Source organism: Sapajus apella, unplaced genomic scaffold, assembly GCF_009761245.1.
Source record: "Sapajus apella isolate SASKATOON/1434 unplaced genomic scaffold, GSC_monkey_1.0 scaffold79, whole genome shotgun sequence".
Classification (NCBI taxonomy): domain Eukaryota; kingdom Metazoa; phylum Chordata; class Mammalia; order Primates; family Cebidae; genus Sapajus; species Sapajus apella.
Window position 1 is genome coordinate 8,792,239 of NW_022437019.1, and position 23,518 is coordinate 8,815,756.

General features: G+C 39.8%; 1 protein-coding gene across 5 annotated transcripts in view; it reads left to right on the forward strand.

Annotated features, from left to right (window-relative positions):
- The first annotated feature begins 19,815 nt into the window (after window positions 1-19,815).
- GABRB2 (gamma-aminobutyric acid type A receptor subunit beta2) overlaps window positions 19,816-23,518 on the forward strand; it is a 267,646-nt gene continuing 263,943 nt past the window's right edge. The window contains exons 1-4 of one of the 5 annotated variants that reach the window (XM_032252724.1): window positions 19,816-20,085; window positions 21,123-21,229; window positions 22,334-22,562; window positions 22,716-22,807. In XM_032252724.1, coding sequence (XP_032108615.1) covers window positions 22,486-22,562; window positions 22,716-22,807 — 169 coding nt within the window. In that variant the 5' untranslated portion in view covers window positions 19,816-20,085; window positions 21,123-21,229; window positions 22,334-22,485. Of the gene's footprint in view, window positions 20,086-20,710; window positions 21,230-21,471; window positions 21,665-22,215; window positions 22,237-22,333; window positions 22,563-22,715; window positions 22,808-23,518 lie in introns of those variants that run through there. The other 4 variants (XM_032252728.1, XM_032252723.1, XM_032252727.1 and 1 more) reach the window with 4 other exon arrangements.

Consider the following 23,518-nt stretch of genomic DNA (forward strand, 5'->3'; position numbering starts at 1 on the left):
CCAGACATAGAACATTAGGAAGCAGTCAAGTACGGATTCAACCTAAGGAAGTGAGACTTAGAGCCTGACGTTTGGTCCAAATTAGAAACTCTGAGAATAATTTATAGATCCTTTCATCCTTCCTGTTGTGACCCAAGGCTACTAAATACAAAGCATTGTTAAATATCATGAAAATAACTATTTTGTATTCTATAACTCAGATTGTAAATATTCAGATTTGATTGGTCATTTCTAGATGCCATCACCACATATTGTACTCTCTTCCATACAGCAGGCATTCAATAACTTATTTTTAAATGATGAAATAAATAAGCTCATTAGGACTCTGTAAAAGAAAACAGAGGTATCTGATCAAATAGGGGCTATCATCAAAAATCAAACAAAAACCCCCAAAACAAAAACCACACATTTTAAATTATGTTCAACAGCCACTGTCACTCACTGCACCTTATTTGATTTGCCTACCAAATGTGGACTACTCTCTTTACTTGGGCCCTTGAATACTCACTTCACTGCAGCCATGCTGGAATTCCCCAATCCAGTCAGTCTTTCTTCTACCTTAGAATGGGAGGGGGATTTCACCTTTGCTCTTCCCTCCACTAGATTTGTCATTTCCTACTTCCCTATCCTCCTTCTACCAGAATCTCATAACTACCACCCTATGCTTGGGTAACACCTTTAGATTCCAATTTAAACATAGTTTATTCATGTAGCATATCCTGACCTTTAACTCCTCCCTTCATAATTTCCTCTTCTTTAAAAAAACATTGTATCACAATTTGTTCTTATATATTTACTTGCAGTTGATTCCCTATTAAAATGTGTCTTTATTGAACAAAGGAATTATGTTTGCTTTTTTTTAACCATTATATTTCTAGTGCCTAAAATGCAACTGGCTACACAGTAGTTGCTCAGTAAAGGCATTGAATATTAAGTACTTGTAAGTATAAGCTGATTTAATTCCTAAAAATCGAATTGGTTTTCTCCATTAACAGTCTTATTAAGTGATCTATCTTACATATAGTTGTTTTTCCTCATTTTAGTGTTCTTAACTGATGTTTAGAAATGAATAACCAACTCAATATGCAGCGTTCCCATTCAATGTCCTACTAGTTTTTTTTGAAAGTGATTTACATATAGGAAGTCACTGAGAATCAATGTAAATTCAAGAAAATTCTCAGAAGCAGAAAGTAACCTGAAGATAAGAGTTCATGTCAAGATGAGAGTTTTGTGATACGACTTGGTAATCTAAGAAGGAAATATTTTACCTCAAATCCATTTCCAGAAATTTCCTTGAGTAAATTTTGAATTGGCTGGTTAATTTTTACATGTAACTATACTATTCCCTTCAAGTATTTCTTCATAAGGAATATATGGTAATGACTCCAACTCCACATTTGTTTGATCAGTAGACTCCATTTGTATTAGTCCGTTCTCATAATACCGCTATAAAGATATTACCTGAGAATGGGCAATCTATACAGAAAGGAAGTGTAATTGACTCACAGTTTCCAATGCCTGAGGAGACCTGAGGAAACTTACAATCATGGCAGAAGGTGAAGTAAAGCACATCTTACCTAATGGCAGGCGAGATGGTGCAAGCAAAGGGAAGTGCCGCATGTTAAAATATCTGTTCTCATGAGAACTCACTATCATGAGATAGCACAGGAGAAACTGCTCCCATAATCCAATCACCTCCCACCAGGACTCTCCCATGACACATGAGGATTATGATTCCAGATGAGATTTGGGTGCGGACACAGAGCCAAATCATGTCACCCTTCAATGCAGAACCAGCAAGTACTCCCAAGAGCTTCCTAGATTTTCCTTATTTGTATTATCTATCTGTTTAATCAACTCACCTCAACAAATACTGATAACATGTCTAAAATGGGTCTTATACAATCCCTGTTGCTATGGGATGTAAAAAGAACCCATGACAGTATCCAAATAACTCATAATCATATGCATGTTACAAGAATTAAACCCATGTTTAGGTAAGTGAGAGGATGAGGTAGAAAAACCAATGAGACAGCTTGTGATAAAGTCAGCTTCTGAGTACAATCAAGAGCCTCACTTTACTATTCAGATAGCAGTGACATGGCTTAATAACAAGAAGATCAGCATGAAAGTCATTTGACCTTTGTTTGAATTCTGGTTGTTCCTTAGCTTTGTCAATTTTCATGCGCATATTCATAGTTATCTTACTGAGTTGTTTCAAGGATTAAAATATATAATATATGCAGAGTGCCTCATGTACTCATTCTCAAAAAATGTGCAATTCTTGAGCTGTTTAGAGGAAGAAAGTAGCAATATCAAATCAAAGAAGAAAGATTCTCAAAGAGAGAGATTTGAAATTCAGTCTCCTATTCAATATTAATTTTATTTTAGCCCTATTATGTGTTAGATTATTTGGATACTGCATTGAAGAAGACAGACACAATTTGTTGAAGTCTACATTTTAAAAGGGAGAAGACAATAAACAAGTTTAAAAGTACAGTTCAGATGAAAGGACATCGAAAGGCTGTAATATAACAGAGTGATACCGACTGGTGCCGAGGAGGCATGTGGTTGGCCACTCTGAGCAGTTCTTATGTGAAATGAGACCTGACTATGCAATTAGCCAGAGGAAGACCTAGGAGAAGAGCTTTCCAGGCAGAGAAGCAACACTGACAGAGCTCAGAGGAAGGAGCCTGGTTGGTATGGATGGGTAATGTATGTGGAGTGTAGTGGAGGAAGAAAGTGAACCAGGTGAGAGTCCAGAAGTAACATTGAGCATGTGGAGGGCCAGAGAGTGAAAGGATTTGATTAGATGGACCTGCTGCACCCAGTAAAGCTGTGCAAGAAAACTGCACAGGTAAAACCAGCACTGTGGAAGACAGAAACCTGAGCCTAATAAATGAGACAAGGGTCAGGTATGGTGGCTCATGCCTATAATCCCAGCACTTTGGGAGGCCAAGGTGGGAGGATTGCTGGAGCTCAGGAGTTCTAGACTAGCCTGGGTAATGTGGTGAAACCTCATCTCAATACAAAATACAAAAATTATCTGGGCATGGTAGTGCGTGCTTGTAGTCCCAACTACTCAGGAGACTGAGGTGGGAGGATCACCTGAGCCCTTGAGCCTATGGAGGTCAATGCTGCAATGAGCTGTGATCATGCCACTGCATTGCAGCCTGGGTGACAAAAAAAAAAAATTAAAAATAATTAGACAAGCATTTTGGGAGGCCGAGGAGGGTGGATCACGAGGTCAAGAGATCGAGACCATCCTGGTCAACACGGTGAAACCCTGTCTCCACTAAAACTACAAAAAATTAGCTGGGCATGGTGGTGCGTGCCTGTAATCCTAGCTACTCAGGAGGCTGAGGCAGGAGAATTGCCTGAACCCAGGAGGCGGAGGTTGCGGTGAGCCGAGATCGCGCCATTGCACTCCAGCCTGGGTAACAAGAGCGAAACTCCGTCTCAAAAAAAAATAATAATTAGACAAGCAAAAATAAGTCTTGCTGAAATGAAAAGGTGTTATTTGTATAAATTCTCAAAATAGTGCTTTAGATTCAAGCAAAGGGAATTGGATGCCGTAGTTACTAGTTTTTCTGAAAAGCTGTCTGTGGACTGTCAACAGAAGTTCATCACCAATTCTAACATATTCTAGGGCTAGTTTCATCGTTTTGGATTCAGTTTTGTTTTTTGTTTGTTTTTGTTTCTTTTTTTAGTCCTAACAAGCATTTGAGGAAGAATTCAGTTTTCTTGTTGGTCAAATCTTAGAGAGAAACTTTTGACAAATCAAATTAGATTCTAAATGCATTATGTTCTTTATGGAAAATCCTTCTAAAATTAAAGTATTCAGGAGATACAATTCATACTTTTAAACAGCCTGTTTTTAACTTTTTATGTTACTCATCAAGAGATATTAGAGGTCTTTCCCTTACTGATTTTCCTGATACTTTTCCAGTCGCAGGCAGATTCAGTGGTTTATATATCTAGATTCAACATACATAGCATTCAAACGTAGGTGAAGAATAGTATACACTTCTTTCAAAGCAAGTAGATGTTATTTAAACAATACATGGAAGGGTTTTTTTCCTCCCAAATGATGATACTCTGTTTCCCTGCTCTCTTTCAACTTACAAGAAAAAACAAAACTCAGAGTTTTCTAAGCTATCAGAGATCTTTTTCTTTTCCAAGCTTATAGTAGCACCTCTTTATCATGAGCATACTTTTAAATTCAGTTAAGTGTCAGCAAGCTTCCCGATGCTGCCCATATCCATGCCTTCTTACTGCTTGTGTACCTGTAGGCAGTGTAAGTGCCTCTCTTTTCTCTGCTTCCTGTATGTTTGTGAAGAGTTTTAATTAAGCTGACATATACTAGTTCATGCACAGTGCTCAAAAAGAGTAGGTACTTAGTAAGTGCTAATCCTCTTTTGCAAGTTCAGAAAATTTCCTCTTCAGAATCAAGTTCTTTTATCTCTTCGGCGCAAATAAAATGTGTTGGAGTTAGCAGGTCTTACTATCCTGGTTCTTAGCCCAGGTGCTGTTTTGGAAGTCAGATACCTGTCATCAAAGCTTTAATTTCTAACAAGTTCTGGTCAAGTTAAATATTTATTTGTCTAACTACTTGCATGATTGATATCACGAGTCTGTTCTTTGACTTCAATCTGCTACTCTAGAATCATGACTATCTGGTTCCTACATGGAAAACTGTATCTTTCTTCATTCACATTGATATTTGAGGATTTCTGAAACTTTTGTGTTCTTCTACAATGTTTTGAGTTCTTGTACAGTGTTTAAGGTTACCACTTGGAGTCAGACCAATCCAATTTGGAATCTTGAGTGTATCATTATTATTTTTGAATTAATATGACAATGTATCATTAAACTACATTATTATTATTACAGTTGTGTGACCTTTAACTTCGTATACCCTTAGTTGCCTCATCCAAAAATTGTCAATGGCAGTTCCAAACTCAGAGGTTATTGTGATGAATAAATGAAGTACAGCATATTAAGTAGCACAGTGGCTAGGAAAAGTAAGTACTTAGGCAATCAGGCAATAATGAAAATATAAAACAAACAGAGGGAGAGAGACAGAGAAGGACAGAAAGAAAGACTGGCAGACAGAGACAGAAAGAGAGGTACAGAGTAAGACTGGTTTAATTTTATTACAGTTCCAGGCACTGCTAAAAATAGTAAGGTTAGGAAGTGCTGACTTGGGCAGAATAAGAAATTTATCAGCCACTTTACATGCATTAGGAAAGGAATTAAATTACAGTTACAATGGCCAAAACCAAATTTTTTGAGATGAGTTCACATTGTGTGTTATTGTTAAAACACTGCAACAAAATATCTACCAAAAAAGAAATAGAAGCCGGACATGGTGGCTAACACCTGTAAACCCAGCACTTTGGAGGCCTAGGCAGGCGGATCACCTGAGGTCAGGAGTTCAAGACCAGCCTGGACAACAAGGTGAAAATCCATCTCTACTAAAAATAAAAAATTAACCAGGTATGGTGGCACACTTCTAATCCCAGCTACTCAGGAGGCTGAGGCAGGAGAATCGCTTGAACCTGGGAGGCGGAGGTTGCAGTGACCTGAGATCTCACCACTGCACCCCAGCCTAGGCAACAGGGCAAGACCCTGTCTCAAAGAAAAGAAAAATGAAAAGGAAACGGGAAATTACATTAGCTACTCCTACTCTTCTGTGACTTGAATTCTAGCTGTGATTTAAGAAAGATAAATTGGAAAATACCTCTCTATCCTTTCCCCTTTAAGATATTTCCTTCTTCAATTTAAGTTAGTGTTTAAACTTGTTCCATTCAAATGAGCCTTCTCCACAGGGGAAAAGGATACACAAATATTTTTGAGAGGATTAATGTCAGTGTGATCTAAAAACCAAAAACATTACAAAACAGTGTGCTGAGGCACTGTGAAACTGTAAATTGTCAAAAGCAAAATTATCTATCTTTGACATTGTCATTCATCACATTGCCTAAGCAGAACTGCAATCTCAAAGGAAGTGGGAGGGGAGAAGTAAGAAGTGACATTAAGTGATTAGCTCTGCTCCACAGAAACAGGATGCTGAGGACCAAGTTAAGCATCTTAGTTGTGAATATGTTTGTAAATGTTCTGTGATTTGCACCATGAGGAAAAATGAGGGGAACATGAAACCACACTTTAAGACTGTATGTAATGGTAAAATAAATAAATAAATTAATTAATTAATTAACAGGCTATATTTTATTGTTGATGTTATTTTCTAACTTTGTTGAGCTTGCAGAATTTCTCCCCTTCCCTGTTCTCCATTTATATTTCCATATGCATTCCTGTTAATGTTAACCCCAATTGTAAAAACAAAACAAACACAACATAACTACGAGTGCAAATGTTTTAACATTCACCCTCCTGGGATTCTTAAATCAGGGCACTTTAGCACTGTGGTTAAAAGCATCAACTCTGGAGGCAGATTGGCTGAATATGAGTCTCAGCTCTGCCATTACTCATCCTGTAAACTTGCGCAACTTATTTAAATTTACTTTGCCTCAACTTCCTCACCTGTTTTTAAAAATGTTGAGGATAACAATTGTTATGAGTCTCATGGAGTTGCCCAGTAGCCTCGGCTACTCAACTCTGTAGCAGTGGCCTAGGTTACTCAACTCTGCAGCATGAAGCAGGTATAAACAATACTTAAACTAATGAGCAGTGTTGGGTTCCAGTAAAACTTTACTCAGAAAACAGGAGGCATGGCTGGACTTGGCCAGAGGTCCGTAATTTGCCAATCCCCTGATTTACGTCACAGAATTTTTTGATCTGGAAGGAACTTTAGCAATCACCTAGTTTTACATCCTCGTTTTACATCTGATACAACTAAAAGTCAGGAAGAGAATGTAACTTGTCTGCCACCCCATCTCTCAAAAACTCATGCAAGTAGTGTTAAACAACCACACTGCAGCTAATTATTGTTCTTCCACGACTTGTGGTATCATTCTCATCTGCAGAGTTCCAGTAATGACGTCTTATTTTCTAGAAACAGTTCTCCCCCAGAATGCATGCAAAACTATCCAACTGTGTTAGGTTCAATTCCCAGAAGCAGACCTTGAGAGAAGGACTTCTGTGCAGATGAGGAGCAAGAGGAAAATGTAAGACAATAAAAGAGGGAAACTAAAACAAGGGAGATTTCAAGCAAGAGTCCCGTAGAGAGTAGGCCTGAGTTTGGCCCTACAAGGAAACCTGGAGTCTAAGTTTCTTAAGAATCGTTCTATTCCTCACCTCATAATCATTGGTGATGGAAATCCTGAGAGGCTGCACTAACATCACCGTTATCTTTTGTGTGCCTTTAGTTACAGAGAAAAATATACAACCTGTTTAAAGGTATAGATCAAAGATGCCTGCTGCAACTAGATACCTCTTCGAAGTTTCTTGTTTTATCTACGAATTTTCAAATGAATTGCATATTTTCTGTAATATATCAATGATTGCTTCAGGGTCTTTCCAAAACTGTAAGTTTGATTTGCTATCTTGAAAAGTTACTTTCTCTGATATCTGTTGTTTTTTAATATTTAAAATTTGGCTTTTAAAAAAATTACTCTCCCAGAACTTTTAGTTAAAATAACATCTTCATGGTTTTCTTTTCTCCCATCCCATTTATATTTCCCTTCCTTATAAAAGAATGGAAGGGAACAGCCGGATTCTCTATGGGTACCACATACATCAGCTCCCAAGAAAAAAAAAAAAAAAGAACAATTAGATAATCATCCATTTTACTATTTTTTTTACAGTAAATTCTTAAATACATTTCCAGTATAATTTTAAAAGAATCTGAGATCTGAGGTTTTTTCCTCTAGTCAGCTCAATTTAACACTAGGATTAAAATACTCTATAATGTCATGCCATTCTTTTCAAATACTCTCATGACTCTTTAAAAATGGAGGTGACATAAAAGACCCTCTCAAATTACTAGTGTCTATTTGCATAACATGATAAACTGCTGGTTTGGTTGTTTATTTCTTTCTTGTGTTTTTCTTACTGTGTTTTTCTTTTTTTTTTTTTTCCTTTTCTATTACTCCTATTAAATCATGACACAGATTTATTGTTTTTCTATGGCTATTTTCATAATACTACTGTGGATCAGAGTATCCTGCAAAGCCTGATACTCGTTATTACAGCAAGTCAGCTGATCCCTGATAAAAATGATGTAGCAACTATAACATTGCTGATGAAGGATGGAAGGATGACTGGATTCCAGAGTACCTTACATCTATCTACATCATTTGAAATCCTCATCCTGATATCAAGGACCTTCACAACTTGGTCAATTTTGTAGCCATTTACCTCTTCATTTTAGCTAGATGCTACATTTATGCAAAAATATATTTCGAACCTCCCATCACCCCCTAAAAACTGCAACAATATCTTGCCCATCCTTTGAGGTCCATTTCAAGTAGCATGTTTTCAGTAAAGGCTTTCCCATTTACTCCTAGCCAGTTCTGATCTCTCTTTTCCTGCAATCTCCTTGGATTATGCTCTTATTTTTCTTTCCTGTGACATTAATATTCTGCTGCTTAGAGTAATTGTAATCATTTTTGCCATCTCCCCCCCACCCTCTGTAAGTAAGCTCCTTGAGGGGGAATAATATTGTATAATTCATCTTGTAGAACATGTCCACCTACATAGAGGGTCAGTATATTCACTGAATTCCTAAATTAGATTTTGATCCCTGTGTCTAAAAGGTGACCTTGTTGTCTGATGACATTCAGGTTCATCTCACATCTCACGGCTCCTGATCACCCACACTAGGGACTTCTAATAATCACAGACACTTAAGAGTTACAAGGTTCTCACTTCAGCTTAAACTATGAGAATTTCTCTTAGGATTTCGGCAGATAGTTCCTGTATAAATTGTTCAGTCAACAATTCCCAAATGTTGGCATACCACCTACAGAATTTTTGTCACAGCCAAGTAACAACTGCCTTTCTACTTTACCTATGTTCCTTAAATTTACAATACATGTCCATGTAATATACGAAATCATCTCTCTTGAACTATCCACATGCCCAGTTCTGGATAAAACGCATGGTTGAAACATAGCAAATCCCCAAAGCACTCATTGCTTCTCGTTGATGCGTCACCGGCTCCAAGAGCCAATCACTTAATTCTGAGCTCACATTAAAAGAAATTATATTTTAAGAAATGAACATCAGTAGATTGGTCGTTGGGCTTTCTTTCCTGCAAAAGACTTAATCTAATGGAGCTATGAATTTGCTCTACGCCACCACATACCACACCCTCAGTAGGAACACTTCCACTCAAAGCCCTTAATCATTTTATTTGAAGCTAGAGCCAAATTAATCTTCTCAGGAACTAGGAACAAAACATGTCTTCGTGCCGTTTCTATTATGAGATAACTACGCTAAAACAAATGAAAGAAAACAGTGGTTATTATCACCTACTCATTAGGTTTCCAATTAAAGAAAATCTTTACTCTGACAGACTTTGACTAGTTTTTCTCCATTCTTTTGTTTCTGAAGAGAAGCTTTTCTTAATCACAAAACCTTTGACATTTTCAGAATATTATGAAATGAAGATAATATTAGAATATACCTCATAGTGTTTTGTGAGAATTAAAAGTGTAGAGGGGTTAGAATATAAGTATCAGGCAAGGTCATTTTCTATCCACAGTGACATATATTTTAAATACTATATATAATAATCTATTTTTATTATTAAGAAAAATCACATGTCAACAAAAATTTAGAGACTATATTATGATTATTAATATGGAGCATATTTAAATTCTTAGGCAATATTTAGTTCATTTTCACACTGCTATAAACAATTCCCTGATTCTGGGTAATTTATTAAAGAAAGAGATTCAATTGACTCACAGTTCAGCATGGCTAAGAGGCCTCAGGAAACTGACAATCACGGCAAAAGCTGAAGGGGAAACAAGGCACCCACTTCACAAGGCAGCAGGAAGGAAAAATGAACGCAGAAAGACTACCAAACACCTATAAAACAATCAGATCTCATGAGAATTCACTCACTACCACAAGAACAGCATGGGTGAAACTGCCCGATGATTCAGTTACCTCCACCTGGTCTCTCCCTTGACACATGGAGATTATAAGAATTATGCAAATTACAATTCAAGATGAGATTTTAGGTGGGTCCGTAGCCAAACCATATCAGGCAGCCAAAAAGGTTTTTGAGAAATTTATTCATTCAAATGTTTATTTATTCAACAAGTATTAATCAAGTTTTACTATGTAGAAGTGGAATTAATGCAATTATTTAACATTAACATTACAATATTTTTACTAATAGTTCTCAGTTACTCAATATTGAATTTTTAGGACCTTCTATCCCTAGCCATTCTTGCTTATAATTTTATTAAATTTTTGTTTCAATTTCTGCATGCATTTACTTATATTCATTCAGTTATACCATGACTATTTTCAAACAGTTTTGAGGGTGATTGTTTCACATATGACTATGTGAATTGCTAAAATGTAAGTAGCAATCATTCACGATTGACATGAATATGAAATCCCAGATGTCCTAAATTGATGTATTCATTCATTCATCTTTACAGGACAGTTACAGGACATTCATGTAAGATGCATGTGGTAAATTTGAGTCTTTCTTTTAGTCATATTCAAGTCCGTATGCCACAATTGATTTATCAAAAAGATGTGGTTAGTAATGACACCCATTCTGCCCATCTTTGACTTTTTCCTGTTCGGCATCCATTCCTCCTCTTTGTAGAAACAATATGTTAAGGATCCTTCTTTGGGTTCTCATTCCTTAACCACCCATGGTCCACATGGTTTGGATATGGTTTACTCCAGCTTCAGGACCAGAGGTGTGCACAAGTCCATCGATCAGAGCAAACGGTTGGTTGAACATAGGACTATGATACAAGCCTTCACATTTTGGTGTTACCAAATTGTTAATCTCAGGGTTGGTTAAGTGGAGTAACTGCTTGATAGTCATTTTGACAAGAGACTCTAACTAAGAATGAAGCCAATTTTCATAAAATGGAAATGAAAAATAAAATATCTTAAGCCCATGAATCCACCTGTCCTCAAAGCCACTCATCCTTGACGGTTTCAGTTACATGACCTAAAATTCACTTGCATGAGATAGTTTGGGCTTGGTTTCTGTCATTCACAACCCCAAAAGCACTACACATAAACTTGAAATCATTAAATAAATAACAAATTATTACTGTTCATAACACAGCAAGCAAACTAGTAAGTCAGAACTCTATAATTATTAACTAAAATAATAATTGTGATTATAAGTGCTAATACAAGTTAAGTAAATGTGCTGAATATAATACATTGAATAATAAAAACAAGAGTAAAATATAGTCTTGTTTCTTGTAGAATTAGCAGTAGAATAAACTTGAAAAAGGATTTAAGGGAAATAAAAAAGAACAGAACACTGCAATTGGCTTTGGATGCATAGAATTTGAAAGAGATTAACACTGCCTGAGGTGGTAGATACTTGGGGCTTTGAAAAATCATCATATGTCCAAGTCTTTTAACTTTTGGAGGCCCCTTGACACATAATACAAAGCAGATTAAAGTTTACCTTCCTATATTGAATTTAATTGTGTATAATTATAGGCATAGTATTACATGTTATAGACACCTAGACATTAATTTTAACATTAAGTTTGTTTTTTAAATTTAGAGTCAATATGTACATTTTTTAGAATTTCAATAATTTCGGTAGTGCTCAAAAGACCCTGGAATCCCTAACTATGGTATCTAAGTGGACATACAGTTCTGGTAAAGGAGCATTGAGAAAGGCCTCCAAGATACGTGACCCACATTCTGGAAAACTCCATTTTACACATTGAATTACCTATCTTTGGCCATCTGTCAATGGCCATCCCTAAGAAACCAATCTGATAGAGATTTTGAGAAATATTGCTCAGGTTTTTTAATGTTCTTGTTTGTAAATCAGTTTTACTCATTGATGAGGCATACCTCTTCTCCCCCTTTGGATTTTGAATAGCAGTTGATAAAAAGGACTTCCTTCCCATTTCATCCTTTTCTAGCATAGAGGATGTGGTGCTTTATTTCTGCCAAGACAGTGTGTGAATATAATTAGCATCCCCACGGTGTCAGAGCTTAGGTAATTTCCTTCTATAACAATTTTACCTCCATAGGAAGCATCACTAATTTCATTTTGTACTCGGAGGCATACTTTCTTGCTATGCTCTTGAAGATCGATTAATCTGAGGTAGTGCTCCTTTAATAGATGTCCAGTAACTCAATTCTCAAAATTTCCTATTAGTCATTTGATTGTTAAAGCGCAGGGATCCTCGGACTGGGCTGACGTTTTACTTCTATTATATTAGCTCAGTGAATGAGACAAGCTGGGAATGTAGAGTAGGCAAATCTATAGGAGTTTCATTTACAAAGTCACATAGTTACCAGGAAGGGCCTTAGCCCTTTAACTTTTTAAAATATAAATTCTGTAATCTTAGAGCTATTAATTTCTGCTGATGTTTCCTCACATATAAAATGGGGATAAAAATGACAAGCATTTTTACATGTATATTGTGAGGATTAAATACATTATAATAGAGAAAGAATTTGGAACAGTGACACATTGATCTTATTTTATTATTACTAATATTACATTTTTAGTTAAATAACCTTAATTGATTTCTATGTCATAAGGCTTAATGTGGTTGATAATTTTACAGAAAGTCATGTATAGTATTAGTTATACCTGCTGAAGGAGAAACTGGACCCAGTAGACATGTAATCTGCATTTCTAATTCTGCACAGTAAAACCTCATTTAAGTCATAAACCCATAATATGGAATTTATGGTAATTTAGGAGGAATTTCTTTTTTAGTACCTGTGAAGTCAAGGCTTGCCAGACATACCCCAAATGTAGAGTCAGTAGGCTCAGACAGCCATATATTTGACAATTTATTAGTAATTGGAAAGTCTGTGCTATTGTATATGCTGACAGTACTAGGCATATATTTTCTTCCTACATGTTATTTCTGACTTTCTTCCTACCCTGCATCATTGCTCAAATTTCTGCACACTATTTCAAAAGACGCCAATCAATATTTAGAGCTAAGATGTCTTTTATTCATGGATTTAAAGAATTATGAATTCAAAAGTTTAAATGATTAGGCAAAACAGGTAACACACATTCCATGAGAACCTTCTTCAAAATCATCATTCTGCTGCTTCACCAGCAGCAGTAAGGCAGGGAGGGCTACCTGGCACCTGCGAACATATTTCATAACTATTTCTTAACAGATGAAAGTCTATGAGATAGACTATCTCATTACCGTTCCCCCAGAAAATGAATTGTGTTAGTTTTTAGAGAGAGGATCATGGTGGCAGAAGGACGGAGTGACTTAATTTTGAACTGTATACTATAAGCTGTAATACCTGTTCTAAAATGCAAAATCTTTGTAAAGGATTTAATACAGTTGAATAGTCCTTCCTTTATCAGAATATTGTTTCCTTGGCTGTGATCACATTGCACTTCCTTCAGTGTCAATGTTAATTTGACCCTTCTGGTGGTAGCAACTGTTCTTTACCACAAGTTTCTCTTTTCAACTCTCCAGTTCTCCCACTCTATTCATTCTTCATATACATTTGTAATGTAAGTGGATTACATCTTCAGGAGCATCAAATATATACTCATTCATTCAAAACATATGCATTACATATCTACTATGGGCACTAGTTACTGGGATACAACAATGACCAAGTAGACAAAATCATAATTTTTAAAAACTTTCTTTCCTTGCAGGAAGATGGTTATAAAACGGGTAAATTATGGTTATAACCCACAGTTATGAATTCTACAGGGAAAACTTAAATAAAGGAAGGGAAATATACTGCCAAGTTGCAACATGGAGATTCTGCATTGGCCCCAGACCAGCCCTTGGTTCTGAGCTTCAGGTGCATTTACCAAAATGTCTAGTGTACCCTGGATGGCTAGCAGGTACCCTGAACTCAACACGACCCGAACTCAATATATCACCCTCATCAACTTTCTTCTGCCACCAACACTGAGTTCCTCAAGCCAGAAATGTATGAGTCATATTTGAATCCCTCTTTTCCCTCATTGTCCATATTGCATCTGTCACACAGTTTAGCCACTTCTTCCACATGGCTTTGGTCACTTCATCTTCACTGTCACTATTATAATTCAGGCCAACATCACGTCTCACCTGGATTCTTGCAATAGCTTCCTTACAGATCCCCTACTGCCATTACTGTCTTCCTGTAGTGTGATTTAAAACTCATCCTGTCATCCCTCTGCCTCAACCTATCAATGGTCTGCAATTTTCAACTGAGTCAACAGCCACTCTTGCCCTTGTCCTCTAGTCTGCCTGATCTTCCTTCATTCTTCATTCATGCCATCCTCTCTTGATTCAGGATATTTGTATACTATTTCCTCTGTCTGGAACTTTCTTTCCCCAATCCTTCATCAGGCTAGCATAGCTTTCAGATCTCTATCGAAGCATAACTTCATTAGGAAAATCTTTTCCCAAATCCTCAAATTGAGTTATCCGTACCAATTATGACTTCCGTAATCTCCTATCTTTCCCAATTTACATGTTATGCATGTAATAGATTCTATGACGGCTCTTGTCTCTTTCCTATACTACAGTGTAAAGTCCAAGAGGATAAAGACCACATGTCTGCTTTTTAAGCACACCACCCCTCAGTACCTGTCAAATAATTTTGAAAAAGAGTAAGAGCCTGCTATATATTTACTGAATAATGTTTCAATATTACAGTAAAGGCTAAAAGAAGATGGTTGGTGACTGTTTTTAATTTGCATTTATATGTTTCATACAGGGATATGATTTTGAAGCATGACCTGTTAAGAGTCCTTACATTTGCCCTCTCACTCTACATTTGGGATCCTGGAGGATGCTCTTCAGCAATTGATACATCTCCAGATTCCATGTTATTGTTCTCATTTTGCATCAGCAAAGTCTTCCAGAGAGTTGGCCAGTGTTGCTCCTGTTGTATGACTGGACTCACTTTAGACATAAGTTGACCTTAGTTTTGTAACTAGTAGAAATGTTTTTTTTTTTGTTTGTTTTTTGAGATAGAGTCTCGCTCTGTCACCCAGGCTGGAGTGCAGTGGCGCGATCTCAGCTCACTACAACCTCTGTCTCCCGAGTTCAAGCAATATTCTTTTCTTAGCCTCCCAAGTAGCTGGGACTACAGGTGCATGAGACAGGGTTTCACTGTGTTAGCCAGGATGATCTCAATCTCCTGACCTCATGATCCACCCACCTTGGCCTCCCAAAGTGCTGGGATTACAGGTATGAGCCACTGCGGCAGGACAGAAATGTATTTTTAATTATATTAGTTACTATTGTTGGTATGGGATATCCCTGAGATGTTATTACATAGAGAAAAAACATTCTTTCTTCTTTTCTCAGTTTGATGCCACTTGGGTTTTTTAATACATCTTCTTCTTTACCCTTCCTTAATTCCCTTGAAATGTCTGCTCCTTTATTCTCAGGCTAACTTATAATAATAGCACCAATCAGGCAAGAGAAAGAAATAAAGAGCATTCAAATAGGAAGAGAGGAAGTCAAATTGTCTCTGTTGGCAGATAACAAGACTGGGTATTTAGAAAACCCCACTGTCTCAAACCAAAATCTCCTTAAGCTGATAAGCAACTTTAGCAAACTCTCAGGATACAAAATCAATGTGCAAAAATCACAAGCATGTTTATGCACCAGTAATAGACAAACAGAGAGCCAAATCATTAGTGAACGTCCATTCACAATTGCTACAAAGAGAATAAAACACACAGGAATCCAACTTACAAGGGATATGAAGGACCTCTTCAAAGAGAACTACAAACCACTGCTCAAGGAAATAAGAGAAGACACAAACAAGTGGAAAAACATTTCATGCTCTTAGCTAGGAAGAATCAATATCGTGAAAATGTCCATACTTCCCAAAGCAGTTTATAGATTCAATGCTATCTCCATCAAGTTACCACTGACTTTCTTCAAAGAATTAGAAAAAACAACTTTAAATTTCATATGGAACCAAAAAAGAGCCTGTATAGCCAAGACAATCCTAAGGAAAAAAAAAAAGGGAAAAAGGAAGTCACAAAGTTGGAAGCATCATGCCACCTGACTTCAAACTATACTACAAGGCTACAGTAACCAAAACAGCATGGTACTAATACCAAAACAGACATATGGACCAGAAGAGAGGCCTCAGAAATAAGACCACATGTCTACAACCATTTGATCTTTGGCAAACCTGACAAAAACAAGCAGTGGGGAAAGGATTCCTATTTAATAAATGATGTTGGGAAAACTGGCTAGCCATACTCAGAAAACTGAAACTGGACCCCTTTCTTACACCTTATACAAACATTAACTCAAGATGGATTAAAGACTTAGATATAAGACCTAAAACTGTAAAATCCCTAGAAAAAAACTTAGACAATAAGATTCAGGACACAGGCACGGGCAAAGGCTTCATGACTAAAACACCAAAAGCAATAGCCACAAAAGCCAAAACTGAGAAATGGGATCTTCTGTCATTCTTGTGCTTCTGCACAGAAAAAGAAAAGGAGTAAATTTTTGCCATCTATCCATCTGACAAAGGGCTAATCTCCAGAGTCTCAAGCAACTTAAACAAATTTACAAGAAAAAAACAACCCATCAAGAGTGGGCAAAGGATATGAACAGACAAGTCTCAAAAGAAGACATTTATGCAGCTAACAAACATATGGAAAAAACTTCATCATCACTATCAAAACCACAATGAGACACCATATCATGCTAGTTAGAATGGTGATCAGTAAAAGTCAGGAAAAAACAGATGCTGGAGAGGATGTGGAGAAATGAGAACGTTTTTACACTGCTGATGGGAGTGTAAATTAGTTCAACCACTGTGGAAGACAGTGTGGTGATTCCTCAAGGATCTAGACCCAGAAATACCATTTGACCCAGAAATCCCATAAGCTTTGCACTTATAGGTGTACCTTTCCTTACAGGCTTCTACTCAAAAGATCTAATCATCGAAACCACCAACCCGTCATATGCCAATGCCTGAGCCCTTATAGCTACTCTCGTAGCCACTTCCCTCACAGCTATATACAGTATCCGAATTATTTTCTTTACTCTAACAGGACACCGCCGCTTTACAGCTCTTATCTTAATTAATGAAAATAATCCCCTACTAATAAACCCAATTAATCACCTAGCAGTGCGTAGCATTTTTGACGGGTTTCTTATTTCTAATTGTGTTCTTCCTGCTTCACACCCTCAAGTCAGTATACCATATTACCTTAAACTTACAGCTTTAGCTAAGCATAACTATTTTAGGTCTCCTTCTAGCAACAGAACTTAATTTCATAACCAACAATATAAAATTAAGCACTCCAGTAAAAACTTTCTACTTCTCCAACATACTAGGCTTTTACTCAATCACTACTCATCTATTTAATCCCCATTCAAGCTTAACCGCAAGTCAGAGCTTTACCTCAATCTTACTAGACCTATTTTAATTGGAAAAACCCATACCAAAAATAACAACGCAAACTCAAATCTCAATTTCTACAACCACATCAACTCAAAAGGGCCTAATTAAGCTCTATTTTTTATCTCTCTTTATTCCACTTATTCTGGCACTACTTTTAACTATTTAGCCCCCACCCCGAGTAAGCTCAATTGCAATATGCATGCCCATAAACAACGCTCAACAAGCAACTAAAACAACCCAAACACCATAATTATATAAGGTAGCAGCAGCCGTAGGATCTTCATGAATCAATCCTGGTCCCTCACCCTCATAAATTATTCTACTTGCCATAGTCTTATAATTAACAGTAACCTCTACCGTTTTATTGGGGTTACTGCCTAATAAAACTGCTATAATTATTTCCATTATTAAACCCAACATGAAAATCCCTAAAATATCAGTACTTGATACCCATGTTTCAGGATGCTCATCAATTGCTATTGCCTCAGTATAACCAAAAACAACCATTAAGCCACCTAAATAAATTAAAAAAAAACTATAAGCCCCATATAAGATCCACCAAAATATAACGTAATTACACAACCTACAGCACCACTAAAAATTAGCACTAACCCACCATAAATAGGTGAGGGCTTAGAAGAAAACCCCACAAACCCCATTACTAAAATAATACTTAATGAAAATAAAGCATATGTCATTATTCCCAGTTGGATTATAACCATGACTAATGATATGAAAAACCATTGTTGTTTTCAACTACAAGAATCCCAATGAACCTAATATACCCAAAGGATTATAAATCATTCTACTATAAAGACACATGCACACATATGTTTGTTACAGCACTATTCACAATAATAAAGACTTGGAACTAACCAAAATGCCCATCAATGATAGACCGGATAAAGAAAATGTGGCACATATACACAGTGAAATACTATGCAGCCATAAAAAGGATGAGTTCATGTCTTTTGCAGGAACATGGATGAAGCCAGAAAGCATCATTCTCAGCAAATTAACACAGGAACAGAAAACCAAACACTGCATGTTCTCACTCATAAGTGGGAATTGAACAAGGACAACACATGGATAGAGGGAGGGGAACATCACACACCAGGCCTGTCAGGGGTTGAGCGGGTAGGGAAGGGATAGCATTAGGAGAAATACCTAATGTAGATAACGGGTTGATGGGTGCAGCAAATCACCATGGCACGTGTATAACTATGTAACAAACCTGCATGTTCTGCACATATATCCCAGAACTTACAGCATAATTTAAAATAATAATAATAATGGCACCAAATCTATATCTACTCAGTCTTTATAGCTGAATGCCACTAAACCTTGTTTGTTTTCATGTCCATTCATTATGGCTTATTCATTAAAAGATTACTAATATTTATTAATCGCAGCCAGATACTACACATATATTTATTTTATCCTACAGCAGTCCAATGGAGAAGACATTTTTTTCCTTCTCAGTTTTCCAGAAGGGGAAACTGAGTCTTAGAGGTTAAATGTCTTGTCCAAGTTACAAATTTACTAAGTATTTGTGTAAGTCTTTTGAACCCAAAGATTTACCTTCTGTTCCTTTATGCTCTCAGTTTACACTATATAATATTTTACTTGGAGTTGCAAGCTACTTTCGTTTTAACTCTTTGCCCCTCTCTTCGTTAATTTTTTCTATATAGCAGACTTTTAATAAATACTTGTATCGTCATTCCCTGGGCCATTATCATTATTATTATTATAGTTGGGTGACAGTATTTATGGTTTGTTCTAGCTACTGTACTGAATTTTGTTCTCTCAACCCAAACTGAAGCGAGCCTAAGTAGAAGGGGGCTGACGGTGCAAGAAAGAAAAATGTGGTTAACTAAGGGTCAGAAGGAAAACCCTATTTTGAGCTATTTTGAGATATGTTAGAGTTTCGATGGGAAGGGAAGCATTTTGGGGCCTCATAATTTGGCTACTTGGGACTAAACCGCTTTGGGAATCCTGTGGACATCATGCTGATAATTTCCTAACCGCCCCCATCTCCCCACCGCTCCCCACCCTTCCTTTACTCAGCTGGTGCAAAAGATTCTCTCTGTGTACATGACAAAAGAGAAAGAAAAATGAGCAGTTTTCTTCGTCCATGGTTCAACATTCTGAGGTAACGCTAAACCCAAGTAACTACAGATGGGAGGCTTAAGACCTTCCTCCTCCCACCCCCGTGTGTGTGTGTGTGTGTGTGTGTGTGTGTGTGTGTGTGTGCGCACGCGCGCGCGCGTGTCAGTGCGCGCGCGAATGTCTTTGGATGGGCTGTTAGGAGCCTGGGAGTCTGGTAGAACGCCGCGCGGTAGATCTGCACTGTGTTCACGGTGCTGGGCTTTACCTGTTTCCAACCTAGAAACTCCCTTGGTCAGCGAAGGAACTCAGCTTTCTCTTCCTGCTTACCATCCATCCTGGGGGAGCGGTCGGATTCCCCCGTTCACAGCCCTTCCGCCTCCACACTTCCCTTTGAGTCATCCCCACAGGCTGCCCCCAGATGACCCTCTGACCCAGGCGGGGGAGGGGAAAGGTTATCAGAAGGTAAGTGGGTCAAGAGTGCAGCATGGACCCGGACCCTGAGGAGCCCCCAGGGTGGTGAGGACCGCAAGCCTGCGGAGCTACGCCCGCCCACTGCCGCCAACTCGGCGGGCCAGCGACCACTCCTCCCCGCCGACAGCAGCCGGGACGAGCTGGAGCGGTCCGCGCGCAACTCCACCCTCAGCAGCCGCGAGGTCCGCCGGCGCCCAGAGCTTGACCCGCCGCAGCGAAGCGCTTGGCGGCGGGCAAGGTCGCTGACTCAGGCGCCTCCGGAGTCTAGGCTGTCTAGTTCAGTGGTTGGGAACGCTGGCTTTGAAGTCCAGTCCTGGTTTCACCTCTTGCTATCTGAGTGACCTTGGGCAAGCTCCTTGGCTTCAGTGCGCCAATTTCTAAATCTATAAAATGGGGACACTGAAGTGATAGCTAATCGCTGGAACTGTTGTCAGAATTAATGAATGCAGCACTCTGGCACCCAGTAGGCACTCAGTTAATAGCGACCATGATTGGCAGCAGCAGGGAGAGGCTAAGCGTTGGGGTCCAGAATAGAGATTTGAGCTCTGGCCTTTCCAGTTCTTTATCCAGGGTGGGGCTGGGGGAGGGGTAGCGGGAACACCTACTCTACCGCCTCTTCCCCAGTTCCAAGATAAACTCGGGAGTACCCGGAGAGCCACTGGTTTGGACTCGGGTTCCTTTGGACTGCCCTGTGTCCCCAGACTCGTAGCACCTCCCGCCGCCCGCAGCTCCTCTCTTTCCCTGGAGCGGAGGGAAGACTTCTTTTGTGAATTGAGTATCTCCCTCCTCCAATTCCTCACCCTAAGCTTGCTGCCTCCTCCGGGTGCCGGCGGCCACGGCGAGCCGGCCTGAGCATCGGGAGGAAAGGAAGAGGCAGCCTCTGGGTGTGCGAGTCCCCTGGGCCCGGGGAAGGGAAGAGGACGAGGTGGCGCGGAGACCGCTGGAGAACACAGTGCCCCCGGAGGTGGGGGTGCCCTTTCTCCTTTTGCCTGCCTATTAGGGACCTCTCAGGCTTGTTGTATCCACAGGCACAGACCCTGAACGGCCCGGAGTTCCTCTCCCCGGCCCGGACCGAGGGGCCGGGGGCGCCAGCTCGGCACGCGGCGGGAGTGGGCGGCTAACGCGGGCCAGCGAGGTAAGGAGGGGTGGCGGTTGGGGAGTGCACCTGCACGTGTGTGCGCGCGGGTGCGCGCGGCAGAGGGGGCGCGGGGGGCCCAGCCCGGGCGAGTCCCACTCGGCCACCTGCCCTTCCTGCGCGGTGCCGTCGCCCACGCCCTCCAGTCCCCCGCACCTGCGCTTGGGCGCTCGTCAACCGCGTACCTCACGCCTCCACGTCCCGTCTCCCCCTCATCCAAACCCCACCCTGCCCACTAATAATACCCACTGCAGAATCAGACCGAAACCTGGAGAGACAGCGTTGCCTTTCTGCTCCCCTCGCCCCCCCCCCCCCCTGCTATAAATAACCGGGACTAGCGGGTCAGGAACGTCACACGGAGAGAAAACAGGACCCCGAGGTTTTCTTCTCTGGGAATAGGGGGCAAAGGGTGAGGAGAGGAGAAAGAAATCGCTCGTGAGTAGTGAAGAAAAGCTTGCTCTTTGACTCCTAGAAGAGACCAGCCATTATTTTATTCTTTTCTCTCCCTTTCTTCCTTTTTTATTTTTCCGTGCCTTTCTTATTCTGTACCCGCCTCCCCAACCCCCCGCCCCAAATCCAAAGGGTTTCTCAGCACTCCTCCCATTGGTTTTTTCCCTCCCTCCCTCTTCGACTCCCAACGCCCCCCCCCCCCCCCCCCCCCCCCCCTGCACAACCCCCCCCCCCCCATCCCTGTCTTGCCCCAGGCAGGGCATGCTATTTGCCGAGGAAATAAAGTTCAAACTCCTTGCCCCTGTGTCCGGCTGAGACCAGAAGTGGGCTTACCGGCACCCATCTTCCGCTGGCACCCCTCACCTGCTCTCCTCTAATTTTCTAATCTGGTTTTACATATTTAAAAGGACACACACACACACACACACACACACAAATAACCCACAACCCGCTAGGTGCAAAACTGCCTCCTGAAACTACCGAAACTTACCAGACGCTGTAGTTATTTTGTCTTAACGAAAGGATAACAAAAATTTTATTCTGGATGCTCCTGTGGGGTGACTTTTCCATACTATTCAAATATGTATGTATTATACATATATATGCTTTTCCTTTTTCCCTTTTAATTTTTTTTTTTTTTTTTTTTTTAACAAGGAAATCTGCTCGGTCCCCGGCAGCCGCCGCTTCCCCTTTGATGTTTTGGTACGCCGTGCGCATGCGCCTCACATTAGAATTACTGCACTGGGCAGACTAAGTTGGATCTCTTCTCTTCAGTGAAACCCTCAATTCCATCAAAAACTAAAGGCATGTGGAGAGTCCGGAAAAGGGGCTACTTTGGGATTTGGTCCTTCCCCTTAATAATCGCCGCTGTCTGTGCGCAGAGGTAAGTGTGCCCAAGGCTTCTCTTTTCCGTTCTCACTTTGAAGGGCTCTGTCTGCATACCTCTGTGAGCAGGGAAATGTAGTACGGATCCGATGCTGAAAACGCTGTGCCTGCTTCCTTATTGATGCCTGCTTATTGTCATTTCTTTCTTTAGTGTCAATGACCCTAGTAATATGTCGCTGGTTAAAGAGACGGTGGATAGACTCCTGAAAGGCTATGACATTCGTCTGAGACCAGATTTTGGAGGTAATGGGGTTGCCTTGTAAATAAGGAAGAGTCCAGCCACAGCCGAAGCTGTCTTTTGAGCTTTGTGCGCGCTCTCTTCCCTCTCCCTAGTTGTGGGTGCATGTGGTGTACTGAATGTGTCTCTATTTTACCATACTGAGAAACTGATCAAAACTTAAACTGGATTGTTGCTACCCAGCACTTGCGTGGTCTTTCAATGAGACCCTCTTCATGTGCACTCAAATTTGGTGACTGCTGTCTTTCAGCTTCACTGTTATGAATCCTTTGCTTCCCTGTCTTTGCTTTGTTGAGATACAAACCTCTTAAGTTTAGTTAATGGTGTGCTGAGAGAACCTGGCTTACAGAAGGCCACCGTGAACATTTTTTAGGACAACATGTGCAGGCAGTTGGTTGAGAGGTGGCATTAACCCCCTGTGCCTGCCTACTTTGGAAGAGTTCTTCTGGCCGCGGTTACAGTGGCTCATGTCTAGATATAATCCACTCCTCCCAGCCTCACAGAAGTGGGGAGGACTGGAGGATGGGAGGGTAGAGAGAAAATGGGAGGGTTAGACACGGTAGGGAAAAGAGGAACCTCTCTCTGGCTGCAGCCCTGGGTATGCTGATACACTCACTTAATATTGCTTCACTCTTATGAAGCTCAAAGAGTTAAAAACCTGTGTACAGAGGGGGGTGGAAAAGATTGAGGAGGAGAGGATTTCAGCGCAATTTATA